Raw genomic sequence first — 13668 nt, 5'->3', positions numbered from 1 at the left:
ACAAACAGGCCTGGCGGATGTTGGCTTGAGGGAGACTGGGGGAGATGCTGAGTGCAAGAGATAACCCAGAGAGGAGGATGTGAGGAGGTCATCCCTAATAGCCCTTGCACATATTTTCATAATGGCGTGATTGGCCCTCTTTAGTCAGGCCAACACATTGCCTCCCCTTTGTATAGATGCGAAACTACAGATACAAAGAACACAGTGACAATTGAAAGCGTAATCGCACATAGCGCCTTCGTAAACTGCATATATTTGACAGTGCATGCTACCAATTTGCAGAGTGCATAATAAGGAGCTAGTCTGTAGTGTATAGCATGTGTGGTCGTATTTGTATGCATCGCGCCATACATCTTGTGCCCGACACTTTGGGTGTGTCTGTAATTAGCGTGCTTTGTGCTGCGGGGGCACAATCTGACTGGTGCAGGGGCTGATGAAGGAGGTGACGCCCATAGGTCCCGCAGAGCACGCACGACCAGAGAGACAACGGCGCGTCTGAGCAGCAAAAGGACGGACGCACATATGCTTCTCTTTGCTTACAGAAAAGATTAGATTTGGACGTATTGATTATTTAACCTCTAGAGACGGAGCTGTCTGCAGTCTCTGTATTGATATAGGTGGACTACAAAGAAACAGAGCTCCAATATCGCATTAGGAACGAGGGATGTGCTTGACCCCTTTTTTTTTTAATTTATGCTAAATCGTAAATGCATCATCTTGTCAGAACATAATGGGTGTCTAATGTAGTTCTGCAGAAAAACGGAATATCATATGTTAAGATAATCACCTTGTACCGAATAAATGAAAAAAAAGAATCGGTTTTGTTTAACCATTCTTGACAGATAAATGCGCACTCCAAATTCAAGATCTAATATCAGTGGTCAGCTCCAATCTCTGGGTTGCCGTGAGCTTGTTTGTTTTTATATCAAGGTCTTTAGGGGGAAAGTATAGGGAATAGAGAGGTTACAAGGAGGAAAAGACAGGGCTATAGCATCGTGGAAGTAGCCTCTCTGTGTGTTTTGTGCCTAAGGTTAAGCGCTGTACTCCAGTTTATACGCTCTTGTGTCCTCTTATTGTCAAAGATACAAGATTACCAGCCTTTTATAGAAAAGGTGTCATACTTATACAATAACATACTTCTATTTAAAGGAACTGGTCACCGTTTTTCCATACTGAGATATGTTCAGGGCTTATCTTAGTCGGGTTAATGCGCACCTGTCTGTTAGCTTTTAGCCTCCACTCCTCTCCTCTACGGGGCCAAACGGGGATGAAGATAGAAGTGACCAAGCTCTTCCACGTTTTCCCTATTCATATATGGTTACGTGAGTAGTTGCAAGTTCCAAGTATAGTTACACAAAATGAAAGAAGTTGATTTTCTAAGCGGATAAAAAGGGGTACTATATTGTGAGGCGTAATAGCACCTGAGAAGCACTTTGACGTCCGCGCAGTAATATCTTCTCTACTAAAGAATTCTGAAGATATCACTGCACTTTTTATTCGCTTAGAAAATCGACGTGTTTAATTTGGTGTAACTAGAATTTACTTGGATCGTGTAACTACTTAAGTAACCATATAAAAATAGGGGAAACTTCACCCCTGTTTAGCCCCATTGAGGAGAGGAGGAGAGGCTAAATGCTAACAACAGGTACGCGTCAACTCGTCTAAGCTCAGGTTAGAACATATGTATGTAAAAAGGGTGGCCTGTTCCTTTAAGTATGCAACCTTCTGTAACAAGACAAATCTGTGGGAATGCTGCACAAATGTTCTGTTAAGCTGTTGAAACAAAAAAAATAATAAAACAGATTACAAGGGAATAAAAACCATGACCCTGAGCTGAAGCTACTACACCATCCCTCTTCATTCCCTCTCTTCGCTGTGTCCATACATCTTCATTTCTTGCGGCTTACTGACTAGAAGGCACGGCATAACCATATTATCTCATTGAGCCGCAGTAGCTAACATGCCCCCATCAGCCCCGAAGAGTGAGAGCTACAGGCTGCCCTCCGTCTGTAGCGCCCGCTCCATTAGTCCACAACAGAGATTAGCTGACCTGCTGACACATGGCTGATCTGCACTGATACACAACATGACACACCGGCATATCGAGGCAACTGATCCACTTAGACAGCTGGATCACACCACGTTTATTTTTATCATTACCAAGCTTTTGCTCGCCCATCATCCAGCAGATCATCTCAACAGAGGTTTAGATTGGTCTTTTCTCATTTTAATGATTGCCCATGCTGTCCAAATTTGATCTCACAAACAAACATGGGACCATCACAACAAAGTGACATCATTATTTCATCTGAACTTTCTGTCAGGGTGTCAAAAATGTGGGTTTGCTTTACATTTTTCTTCTTCATCCTGTTGGTGAGGCTCTTTTTGTTCCTTTCCACTTTCCTCCATCACGCTTCCTATACACCTATAGCACTCATCGAACTCTTAATGAGTGCAGGGCCGACAGTTTAAATTATTCACCACTTCTTTTATTCTACCATTCCCATTGTGTCTTTAGGGGGAAAACATCAATAAATAAATCACTCCAGTGCTGGTATCTTGCGCTTTCCTGGCACTCGGGAGTGACTGTGTGTTTATGTAGGAAAAGGCAAGGGAAAGAACGCAAAAGTGGAGATTTGTCCAAGGGAATATTTGTTCTTCCGTTTGTTACTTTTGTTTCTTACAGTTGGATAACTTTGTAGTTGCTTTGAGGTCATACATATTTCATTGAACAGTGTGTGTTTGCTGTGAGCAGTTGCATTGTGCAAGAAAAATCGCTACTACTGTAAATAAAGCAACTGTATTTCTTCTGCTCACTATACTCTGTCCTTCCAGTTTTTCTCCTACAAGGTCGTCACACCCAATTCTCTGCCTCCTTCAGCTTATCACGGAAGTTTCGCGTGGGTGCCGCCATGAATTGTGCCCGCCCCTTCACTTGTATTAGTTTACGTAGGACTGCAGACGTCAAGAGAAAATCAGTTAACACACGGACACAGAGCCGTTCTCGGGCCGCCCACAAAAACAGTGCAGTGTTGACCTGTTGGTGCAAATGAACACCGGACATTTTACACAAATCGATCAACTCTACATCATATTTCAGCAGTAAAAGTTATCCCTCGATCTCCACTTTGTGAACGGTCTTGGCACTGTACCGGAACTGTCATTACAACAGAAGCGCCGATCCACGGGCGGGGCTGAATAAGGTGAATACGTATTGGCATTGTCGGTAAGATGGATCCTGGTGCTATCTTCTTCAGTTATTCAGGTTTAAGACTGGCACAAGGTACACTGACTTGTGAGCTCCTGTGCTCTGACTAAGCTCTCGGCTAGAAAATGCACGGCCCATTTTAGGCAAAGGCAATGTCTCATTCACGGAGAAGTGCCATGTGAATGTCTTTAAAGGACTAGCCTGTTGGAGAGTGTGTACGTGCGTGCGCATAGTAAGCTGATAGCCGCTGCCCGTGCGTGTGCATAACTGAATTTGTATGTACAAGGGGGCTGCGGCGCGTGGAGACCCCGTTGGCATGGAAACCAGGATGGACGGAGCCAGAGAAGAGGAGAGGGAGAGAGTAGGCGGCTGCCCTCTTGGCTTCTCTGACAACCTTCATTTTCTGCTGCTTTTGTGTCACCCTGGCCTTCACCTTTCACCTTTGACCAAACGACGGTTGGGGGCGGGAGTGAAACGTTCGGGCCCTCGACAAAAAAAACAAAAAAGAATACCCCAGCAAACATGGCTTCCTGTTGTGATGCATTTGACACTAAGGTGGGAGGGGGAAACCTTAAGAGCAGCGCTTATGCTAATGTCGGTATTGATAAATGCGGCGCCCGTGTTCCCTGATTCCAGATAAGCGAAAGCGCTGCAGTGTTTTTTTTTTTTTCCCCGCCGGTGAATTTCCATTTCGAACTGACCACGGATCATCGATCTCCGCACACATGTTGGCCGCCTTTTAAACAAAGTGTACCGGCATGAGGCAGATATTGGTTTCCCGCCGAGAGTGGAGCCCCCTTTGCCCATTATAGTCACAAACATTGAATCAATCAGCCAAGTGTCGTCCATTGTCCGAGCTGTAGTGCCAAGGCAGCAGTTTATGAAATGGATAGGCAGAAGAGGTTGAATATAGGAAGAGGCAGAGGAGACGGGGCGATGAAATGCTGTGTGGAAAAGTGATCATATGGGAATGGAAAAAGCTTTTAGAGGCAACAACCAGGGGACCAAGGACATGGCACGGTGACAGAAAATAGGCACCTGTCACTCTTTGACATCTCTTAATACAAGGCCTGGCTTCTAATGTATAGCAATTTTATTAGAACCATAAAAAAAATCCAATCTTCTCTGTCGCGTAGGATAAAGAACACATCCTCGAATTAAAGAAATGGAGCGGAAGCAGGTCTCCAGTGTTATTTCACGTGATCTGTGGTAGTTTTCTGCCGCGGCGACAACGTGGAGACGAGACTTGTCTCACTGCAACAGGCTCATGCATTAAGTATGACCCTGCCAGAGAGAGGAGTAGAGAGGGAGCGGGGTGGGCGAGAGGCGCAGAGACACACAAGAGACGGCAGGTATGGATGGACAGTCTGGCCTGAGCCAAATGTAAGGCAGGGGCGGGGATGAATTATAAATTTGGGTGAATTTGGGGCAAATTGTGCCGAAAGGAAAGAGACATTTTTATGAATAATTCACACAGCAGGAGGCTGATCATCAACCTCTAGCACCATTACTTTCCTTTTTTTTTATTTGCACTTTTTACGAGCCCGGTGCTGTCTCTGGTCTAATTCCCAGGTCCCAGTCCATTCATCTTGGGTGAGGGCTCCCCATATTTCCTTCTCTCGCAGTCAGGCTTCTCTTCCTCCTCTTGATGATTCGGTACAAGCCTAAGGGGTAAAGGAGGGGTAAAGGGGGGCACATGTTCATTTATTTTTCTCCCCCCTTCTGCTGTCCTGTGTCTTCCCCTCCTACACGCCTTCACAGCTTGAGGTAGTTAATATTTAACGGCAAGCCATGACAGGACACAAGACGTTACACACATGTTGGTGCACTTGATCGCACGCGGCAACAAATAAGATCAAAGGATTCATATTAGCTTAAAAACGCGCCCGGCTACATTCGCCAAAATGAATGTTTCTTGCTGAGATGTTTAAAGATGTGAAAGATTAAAAGTGCCATGTTTACGTGGGTGGAAGTCGGAGGGGAGGGAGATTTGACTTTAGGGGTTTCATCTCAACATTGGCACCACCACCCAGCGAGTCTCATTATCGAAAATATACCTTTTTCTCTTTAGTGGAGAACAAATATTCTACAAAGAAGGCAACTACAGCAATTACTGTACTAATTATTGTCCCACCAGAAGTCACATTTTTGCAAGCCAAACCTCTCAGTACGGGAATCATGAATTATTTAGGATTTGGACTTGTTTACAGCATTGCCTTTTGGCTATTTTTTTTCTTCCGACTTGTGGTAGAGAGCCACGCCCTAAAATCACAACACTCCGTCTGTAACCTCCCCTTGATTGAATGACTTCTGATGGCACCCGTAAACACCCCAGCAGAGATAATAGTTTTTAAAAGCACTCGTCCCGCTGGCTACAGGCTTTCTATAGGCTTCCCCTCTGACCTCGCCCAGTGAAGCAGGTAACAGGGCGGCGGTCGGGTCTTTGACAGCTGCGCAGCGGTCCCAGTGAACAGTGAAGTGAGGCATCTGCTCAGATATGACCGTCTCCGCCCTCCTGTTGTGCTAATGGGGCCGACACAGAGGGCGGTATGTGCGGGGAGTGCGTCTCTGAAGTGTGTCCCGGGTCAAACCAGGCTTGCACTGGGCTGTAGCTGCATGTCTGGGAGTTTCAGGGCTGCAAGACTTATTGCAAGAATCAAAATTTTAATTAGAAAGAAGATGCAGCAGAAAAAGCTTCAACTAATTAAGAAGGACAATATTGAATTCACCAGTTCATATTTCAGTCTCCTCTCATATAATGCTCATGTGACCTGAATTGTGATATTTCTGCTTTAATTTTATTTACTATGTCAAAATACATGTCCCATCCATGTTCTAATCCAGCCAATCCCAGAATTGCTGCCCTGGTAACAACAGTATACACCGTAGTAACTCTATTCCAAAGAATATAAAGATTCCCCTCTTTGACTACTGATCTATAGAAGTACAGTCAAACAAATGCTTTTATATAGGGATGAGCCAATCCGATACTGGCATCGAAAATCGTAGCAGATACAGGAAAAAAATACAATATCTGGTATCGGCTAACAAATATCTTATGCTGAACCGATACCAGTTTTGGCCGTCTAAATCTAAGTGAATATGGATATGCTGCACTTTTGAAGCTAAGTACCTGGAGAATTCAATCGCCACAAACATATTTTTGATAACAGCGCAAAAAGCTGCGCCTAGCAACAGCATGCTAAAGCTAGCGGGAGCATGCTAATGCTAACTGCAACTAATCAAGGCTGGGACAGAAACTATAATAGAAATATATAAAGTAGCTTAATAAAATAAAATAGGCCACTGCTGGAGCGGCCAAGTGTTTGAATTTTAGTTTATAAAATGCTGTTAAAGAATATCTGATATAAGATAACCCCGACCCACAAATTGTAATGATCAGATGACTTCACGTGAGCTGTGAATGTAAAATAGCCTGTCCCAAGGATAGTGTCAAAAATCCAGTGATCCTCGTTTAACGTTTATCCATTAGTTTATTTATATAATTCATAATTTCCCTGTAACATCATGGCAAGAAAATACTTTATTAATCTAACCATTCACTTTTTCACTCAGAGAAAGACACTTTTAAGAAAGTCACTTGGTATCGGTTAATATCGGATAAGCTGGATCAGTGCATCTCTACATACTCAATATTATGTAAAGTGCTTGTTTTGTAAACGGGACATGATGCCTCTGACAGGGCCTCAGACCCTTCTTGAGAATCTATTCCAATATACTTTTTGGCACTGCCTTAGTCTGCTTGAGCCCTATTATAATGTTCCCCTTTACTGCCCCCTCTCCCACAATCCAGACTGTTTTTGTGTCAAAGTCTACCTCCTAGTCTGAACTCACTGGACCATGCTATTTATTTTTTTTTTTTCATCTTTTATCTCGTCTGACCTCTCTGTTCTAGGTGTGTCCGCCCCTCATCCATCCACCCATTTACATGCTTCTTTTATCTGCTTCCCCTTTGTTGATTCCTGATTGGGAACTATATAAGACCCAGCATGGTGTTCTTTATTGTTAATTCCCACTCCCCACTGTTCCCCCTTGTCCTCGGAGGAATCGGAAACTCTCCCGCATTAACGCCACCGCTAATACCCCGGCGATACTGGCCCTGCTCCATTCATCTGACTCTAATGGCATTTTGGAGAGGCAGGTTTAAGAGCGGATCACTGTAATTGGCCCCTTGTCTCCGGAGAACAACAAGCACTAAAGCGGGGCCCCAGGTTGATAGGAGGACATGTAGATGGGGGGAAATACTCAGCTAACGATGCACTGATTGAAGCTGTGTATGCGTACAGTGAGTGTGAGGGAGGGATTAGCGTCACAGCTGTCACCCTTTGTCAACCCTCCCGCTTCTGCATCACCTCCTAGACTTTCCCTACTTTTTTTTTTTCTGTCAGCATTGTTTCCCCAATACAACAAAACAGGAGCATTCCTTTACCACTTCACTATAGTTAATTGCAATCGAAATTGCAATTAGACCCATCGCAATGTTAACCTCTTTACGTATATTCACTGCAAACAACAACATCCTGTATTATGTATAAAATCTGCTTTCTCTGTAGATTATGTTGCTACAGACAAATGATTTGACAAATGATGACATATTTTTTTCCAAATAAGAATCATCCATGACACGTTTGAAATGTGCACTGTGAACTAAATCTTAATTGTTCCATGTTCAAGGCTTAGCTTGAACCTGTTGCTGCATGATTCTTTATGTTGTCAGCTCTCTACATTGATGCCCTTTAATGAAATCTCAATTAGCCTCTTATTCTTTGTCCACACATAACTCATGAATCTGTAGTGTTTTTTGTTTCGTAAATGATACATGGATTCAACTTATATAGTGCTTTTCTACCTTTATCAGGCCCAAAGTGCTTTACAGTAAGGAACCAGTCACCCATTCACACTCTCATTCAAACACCAATGTACGCAGACACTGGAGGCAAGTAGGGTGAAGTGTCTTGCCCAAGGACACAACGACAGTGTGCATTTGTGGGAGCTGGGATTCGGACCCTCAGGGTCTTACCCTTAACCGAGCCCATTTTCTCCTTTCGCCTTTACCCAAATCTAAAAGCTTCTCGACTGGAGCTTACAGGATATTGGCCAGTGTAACGCCTCACTTGAAAGCTAAGACCCACAAAACTAATCCAAACTTTTTGTCATGTTGATTAGGACTGAAAGATATATCGTTATCGTATCGATATGGAGATATGAACATTCAAGATATTAATATAGAAAAAGCAACGATATATCGTTATCGTATTGATACCGAGATATGAACATTAAAAACATTCAAACGGAAAAAGAAAGATATATAAACTATATAGATTTTCATCAATAAAACTGCACTCTTTTGTATTATGGTTTATTTTTCTGAAAAATGCTTGGTTTTCACCATAGTATAACCCATAGTTATATCGTATCGATATCGAGATATCTGGCATGAATATCGAGCCTAGAAATTTTGTCCATATCATTCAGCCTTAATGTTGATGCCGCGTTTATGTCACATTTATGTTGCACTTTTGACACATTTTTGTCATGTTTTTGTTGTGTTTTTTTTGTCATGTTTTCACAGCTTTTTGTTGCTTTTATGTTTCTTCTTACTTATGTTTTTGTCACTTTTTACTGCATTTGGATCTTTAGAATATCTTCTACATATATATTCTACCTTTCGCCAGAATAAATGTACATTGCGAAATACAATGGAAGCAACACAGTATGAGTATACATTTCCTCTCCACATATGGTGCCATTTTTTCCACTTGTTATGACGCTTCCTACTCCTTCTCTAAACCAACAACTGTTCATCATCCCCTTAAGAGTCTCTCCCACTCGAGCGTTTTCTTCTCTGACAAAGCGATCCAGGAAGTACCACGGCTCATTTAATCCGACTGCTGTTACTGTAAACCGCGGTAATAAGGACTTGTATTTAATTGTGTCTTGTTGAGATTGGTGTGGAGGCTCAGAGGCAAAGTGCAATTGAACCATTGCAAAAAGAAGCTCTAGTTTTAACATTTTTACGAGAAGAGGTTGACACGTAAAATGTAAAATGTCAACCTCTTTTTTGCACTTGATTCAAAGTGCAAAAAAAGGAAAAAACACTCTGAACATACAGACTACAAACTAGTTGAAACTTAAAGAAGAAAGTAACTTGTTTACCTTAATAAATCCTTTGCGTAGTCCCTCTGGGGGTAATACAAGTGTTAATGGGATGATTGGGGGGGTCTTTCATTCCCCCCTAGTGTCTCTGGCCAGAAAACCACAATTGCAACTTTGCAACCACCGTGTCGGAGCCACTAATACACACTAATAAAACCACGATGAAGAAGCTAACGGGCTAAGCTAATAGCGGGCTAGCGCCACTTGAGCAGTATTTACAGCCAAGTTTGAGTGAAAAAAATTATCTCCATTGTGTCATTGAGTTGTGACACAATGTACAATATCCTTCTCTCCCTTTGTCTTTTCTGTCAGCGTAGTATTTACTCTCACGGACAATTAATGAGTAAAAACAAGAAAAACATGCTACGACACCTGCAGTGCCGCTTATGGCCTCTAGGGGCATGAGTTACTTAGTTCTGCTTTAACTTATATGACTAAACCTCAACCAAAATATGGTTAAAAAAGTAAGAAACTGCTATTTAGATAATGATTCTGAGATTTGGATCGCTTTAATCCCCTTTTTTATTTCATACTGTGGTTCTTTTGTTGTAGCTGCTGCACTAACGATAACCTGAAGTGATTTTGTGGATCCTCGCGTTTTCAAGATCTTCCTTTGAGTGGCAGCTAAATATCCGCCGCAATCCAATGTCTCGCCATTATCTCCTTGATGTGTGAAAACGACTGATAATTGCTACTTTCCCTCCTCCGTGCGCCCCCTCTCCGTGACCTTTCCCCACTCTTCAAGGTCACCCCTTTCATGTTTTGGCAACATTTGCAAACGCGCTGCCAGAGCTCTCACTGTCAGCCTGGCGCCACCGCAGCCTGCCGAGCCCGCATCCTTTTTCTATTATCGCCATTGTCTTTTGTCTCGCGTGTAACGTCTCAATCATAAGCGTGCCGTAGCAGCTCTTTGTGTGTGTGATAAAGGCAGTGTAAACATTCGGGTGGGCGGCTCCACGTGGTTCCGCAGAGAGCGCAGACTGGGAGGGACGCGGCCAGGACTCACTGCGAGGGTACAGATGGAGAACGGGCAGACTCTTGGTATGGGGTAGCTCTGCTTGGCTCGACGTGACTGATAGCATCTTTATTGTGTAGTTATCCCCGCCGCATCGCCCAAGCACCACAAGAGCTGGACAGTTCAGTTCACAGCTTTTATCAATTAGGGGTTACACCACTATAACTGGGTTGATCACGCTTTTGCATTGAGTCCAATAGGACAATAAAAACTCTTTCTAAAAATCCCATAAACAAATAATAGCCTAAATGTCGCCAAGTTATTTGTTAAGTGAGTCTATATCCATGTCCGCAAAATGCAAAATCTTTACTATTTTGTTCATTGTTAGCCATGTTTTGGACCTGATGTTGCAATTATTCTCGTGTTTTGACACAATTTGAGAACAGAATGAAGAAACAGAAGACAGAATTAAATGTAGTGGAACGCATTGTGTTGAAATGGTTCAGTAACTTATCGCAATAATATGGTTGTCGCAATTTTCAGGACATCAACCCCATGGTCATCTATTATTAAATTACTGAATCCACAAATTACTTATTTATTAGGCCTATTTATTTTACATTTCTCATAGTCATGTCACATTTTGAAAATGTGTCTGATTTGACCTTGAACAAAGATTGTTTAGCCATGTGTCGTCTAGTTAAATATTTTTGATAGTTCATCAGTCCATCTGTGATTCTCTAATTCTTATTTGGGACGACCATACGGACCACTGGCCCCTCCATTAACCCAATGGACAGTTGTATTTGACATGATTTTAGTGCTTGATGACTGCCGGGGCGTGTGCTGCTCTGTCTCACTGGAGTTTTAGCTCTCCGCTCTCCGCTCTGTCTGCTCAGTCTGACCACATGGTACTGGGTCATTTTTCTCCGTTTTGACACATGGCCCCTCGGAGCCCCTCCCTCGGCCTACTGCACCCCTCACAGCCTCTCTTCTTTTATGTTTCAGAGCGTGGATCAGCAGGGGGTGTGGACCTGAGAGCGAGGAGACAGCCACAGGAAGAAAAGGAGAAGCCCTTTTGAACGGGACGCCTGCCCTTGGTCTGCCAGGACAGTGTGTGTGTGTGTGTGTCTAAGCAGGTGGGACTTTGATGGGAGAGTGAGCAATGCCTCACACGCAGCGACAGCAGGTTTGCAGTAGGGGGCAGTGCTGGCCCCGCCTCCCCCACCTCTTCCTCCTCTTCCTCGCCCTGAGAGGCCAGCCAATCAGAGCAGCCATAAACATCCCACCCACCTGTGAGTACACGTTCATGCTGCACTTATGTGTCTGTGAGGTTCAAACACGCATTTGTTGTCTTAATTACTTTGTTGATTCATCAAAGCACGCCTGTAATAATCTTTCATCACACTAATGATGGCAAATGAGGGGAGTGAACACTTCCCCCTCAATGGGCTGGGACTGCAACATTACGCTTGAAACACCACAGTGTCTGAGGTATCTTTGGTCGCTCTCATCTGCTCTGTGTCTAATTACTTTGTAATTGATCCCATCATAGTGCATTGATTAGTGCCCTATTGATCCGGCTTCCTGAGTGTAAATCAGACTCTGATTGGGGGTAATTTAATCAACAATTGAGTTATACAACCAAAAAAAATCCACTGTGGTTTTGTCAAATTTGCTCAAATTTCCCATGCTGTTCCTCACTGCAATCTGTGGGCTCAGGAGCGGCGCGTGTGGATGTGGAATATTGATCTCATCTCCTCTGCAGCTGTGGACCAACCCACAAAGCTCTGAGAGAATATTCTTTCCACCGCTTGTTTTGTTCACTCTTCATCTTAGACTATTTGCTGTGAGTCACTGTCCTTCACCACCCACACACTTCTGTAAAGTGCACCAACAAACTGCTCTCCCCCTCGCGTCGATGCAGATGTGCTCAAACAGCCTGCTGTAAATGGTGATGAGAAGCAGTAAATCACACAATCTAATTCCCCAAAGAGGTGAGGTGACACAGGGGTGAGGAGGCCCAACAAAATGAAGGAGCGATGGACGCAGGAGCGGGTCAAATATGGGAAAGGTCAAGGTGTCCCCTGCCTTTCAATTATCGGGTCCCTGTCCTGTCAATGAGATGCACTGATGAGGATCAATAATGGAAAAAGAGCCAGGGGTTAAGAGCAGCACATCATAGGAGCGTACAGTACATGACTATCACACGTGTATCTGTCACCATGGGTCCATCTGTATAGCCACTGAGTGCTGCCTCATTTCTGTGTTTTAGTTTAATTCACTTACTGTCACAGAAATTGCTTCAAGGTGCTAATAGTAATACAGACTAAAACCATGTGGCTCTCAGAACCAGCGTTTGATTAAAGCTTCCGGCGCCTCAGAGTCTAATGCATCGAGCTCAGACTTGTGTCGTCAAAACCACCAAGTATTCTGACTTAATAAACCAATCGGGGTTTTAGAACTGGACTGGGCTTATTCACGTAAAAAGCATTTGGACTCTGGAGTGTGGTATATTGACCAGCGGTGACATGGCAGTTGGACGAGTTGTTCCACTGCTCTCTTTCCTTCTCTTTATATAGTTTTTGCTCATGCAAATTCATGGACATTGTTGCCTGTTGCTAAACAAAACATTTTGTCCATAATGTTCAATTTGCAATGCATACACCTACCTTCTTAAGTAGATCTACATGGTTAAAAAGTAGAAAAAGTGAGCGCTTCTGCTTTTGCTTTTGGATAAACTGTAGATTTAACACGATACATTACTTTTCTATGAAACAAATTATACTGATACTAATAACAGAATTTGCTTTCTCCTGTTTAGTTCACATGCATTACTTGTTTTTGTTATCTTTAAAGATTTAACTGCTTTCCGCTTGTCTACTAAAACTCCTTTCCCCTTCTCTGGCTTCTCTCTGGCTCCCGTTGCGGACAAACAGACCACATAAGTGATCGTAAGTGCTTTTACCTTAATTGACGTCAATCAATCTTAATGCAGGTTATTGTAAACACTTTCATTATTTCAGAGGGGTTATTTTTCCATTCTGCATGCAGTAATGTTCCCCTTTAATGAATCCTCTCCAGCCCAGTGCATTTCCACATTAGTGTGCATACGGCCATGTTGTTCTTCCTTCTGCCTACCTTTTCCGCGGCTATGCGTTTAGCCTCATTGACTCCTGATAGATCAGTTCCACGTATAGCAAGAACAGCGAGGTGCCTGTCAGATAAAAGAAAAAGAAAAAAGCTTTCAGCGCCTTCTCCTGCTCTTCTGCCAATAACAAAACCCGCCTACAGCCCGAAAACTTCAATTTGATCTGAAAACTCTCTG

General features: G+C 43.3%; 1 protein-coding gene across 3 annotated transcripts in view; it reads left to right on the top strand.

The window, feature by feature from the left end:
• l1cama (L1 cell adhesion molecule, paralog a) overlaps window positions 1-13668 on the top strand; it is a 57988-nt gene that overhangs the window by 22581 nt on the left and 21739 nt on the right. For all 3 annotated transcript variants that reach the window (XM_079558879.1, XM_079558878.1, XM_079558880.1), the window contains exons 2-3: window positions 11349-11635; window positions 13280-13294. In XM_079558879.1, the coding sequence (XP_079415005.1) occupies window positions 11506-11635; window positions 13280-13294 (145 nt within the window). In that variant the 5' untranslated portion in view covers window positions 11349-11505. The remainder of the gene's footprint in view (window positions 1-11348; window positions 11636-13279; window positions 13295-13668) is intronic.

Source organism: Gobius niger, assembly GCF_951799975.1.
Source record: "Gobius niger genome assembly, chromosome: 6".
NCBI classification, from domain to species: Eukaryota; Metazoa; Chordata; class Actinopteri; order Gobiiformes; family Gobiidae; genus Gobius; species Gobius niger.
Note: the sequence above shows the minus strand (reverse complement) of the source record. Positions and strands in the feature narration are given on the sequence as shown.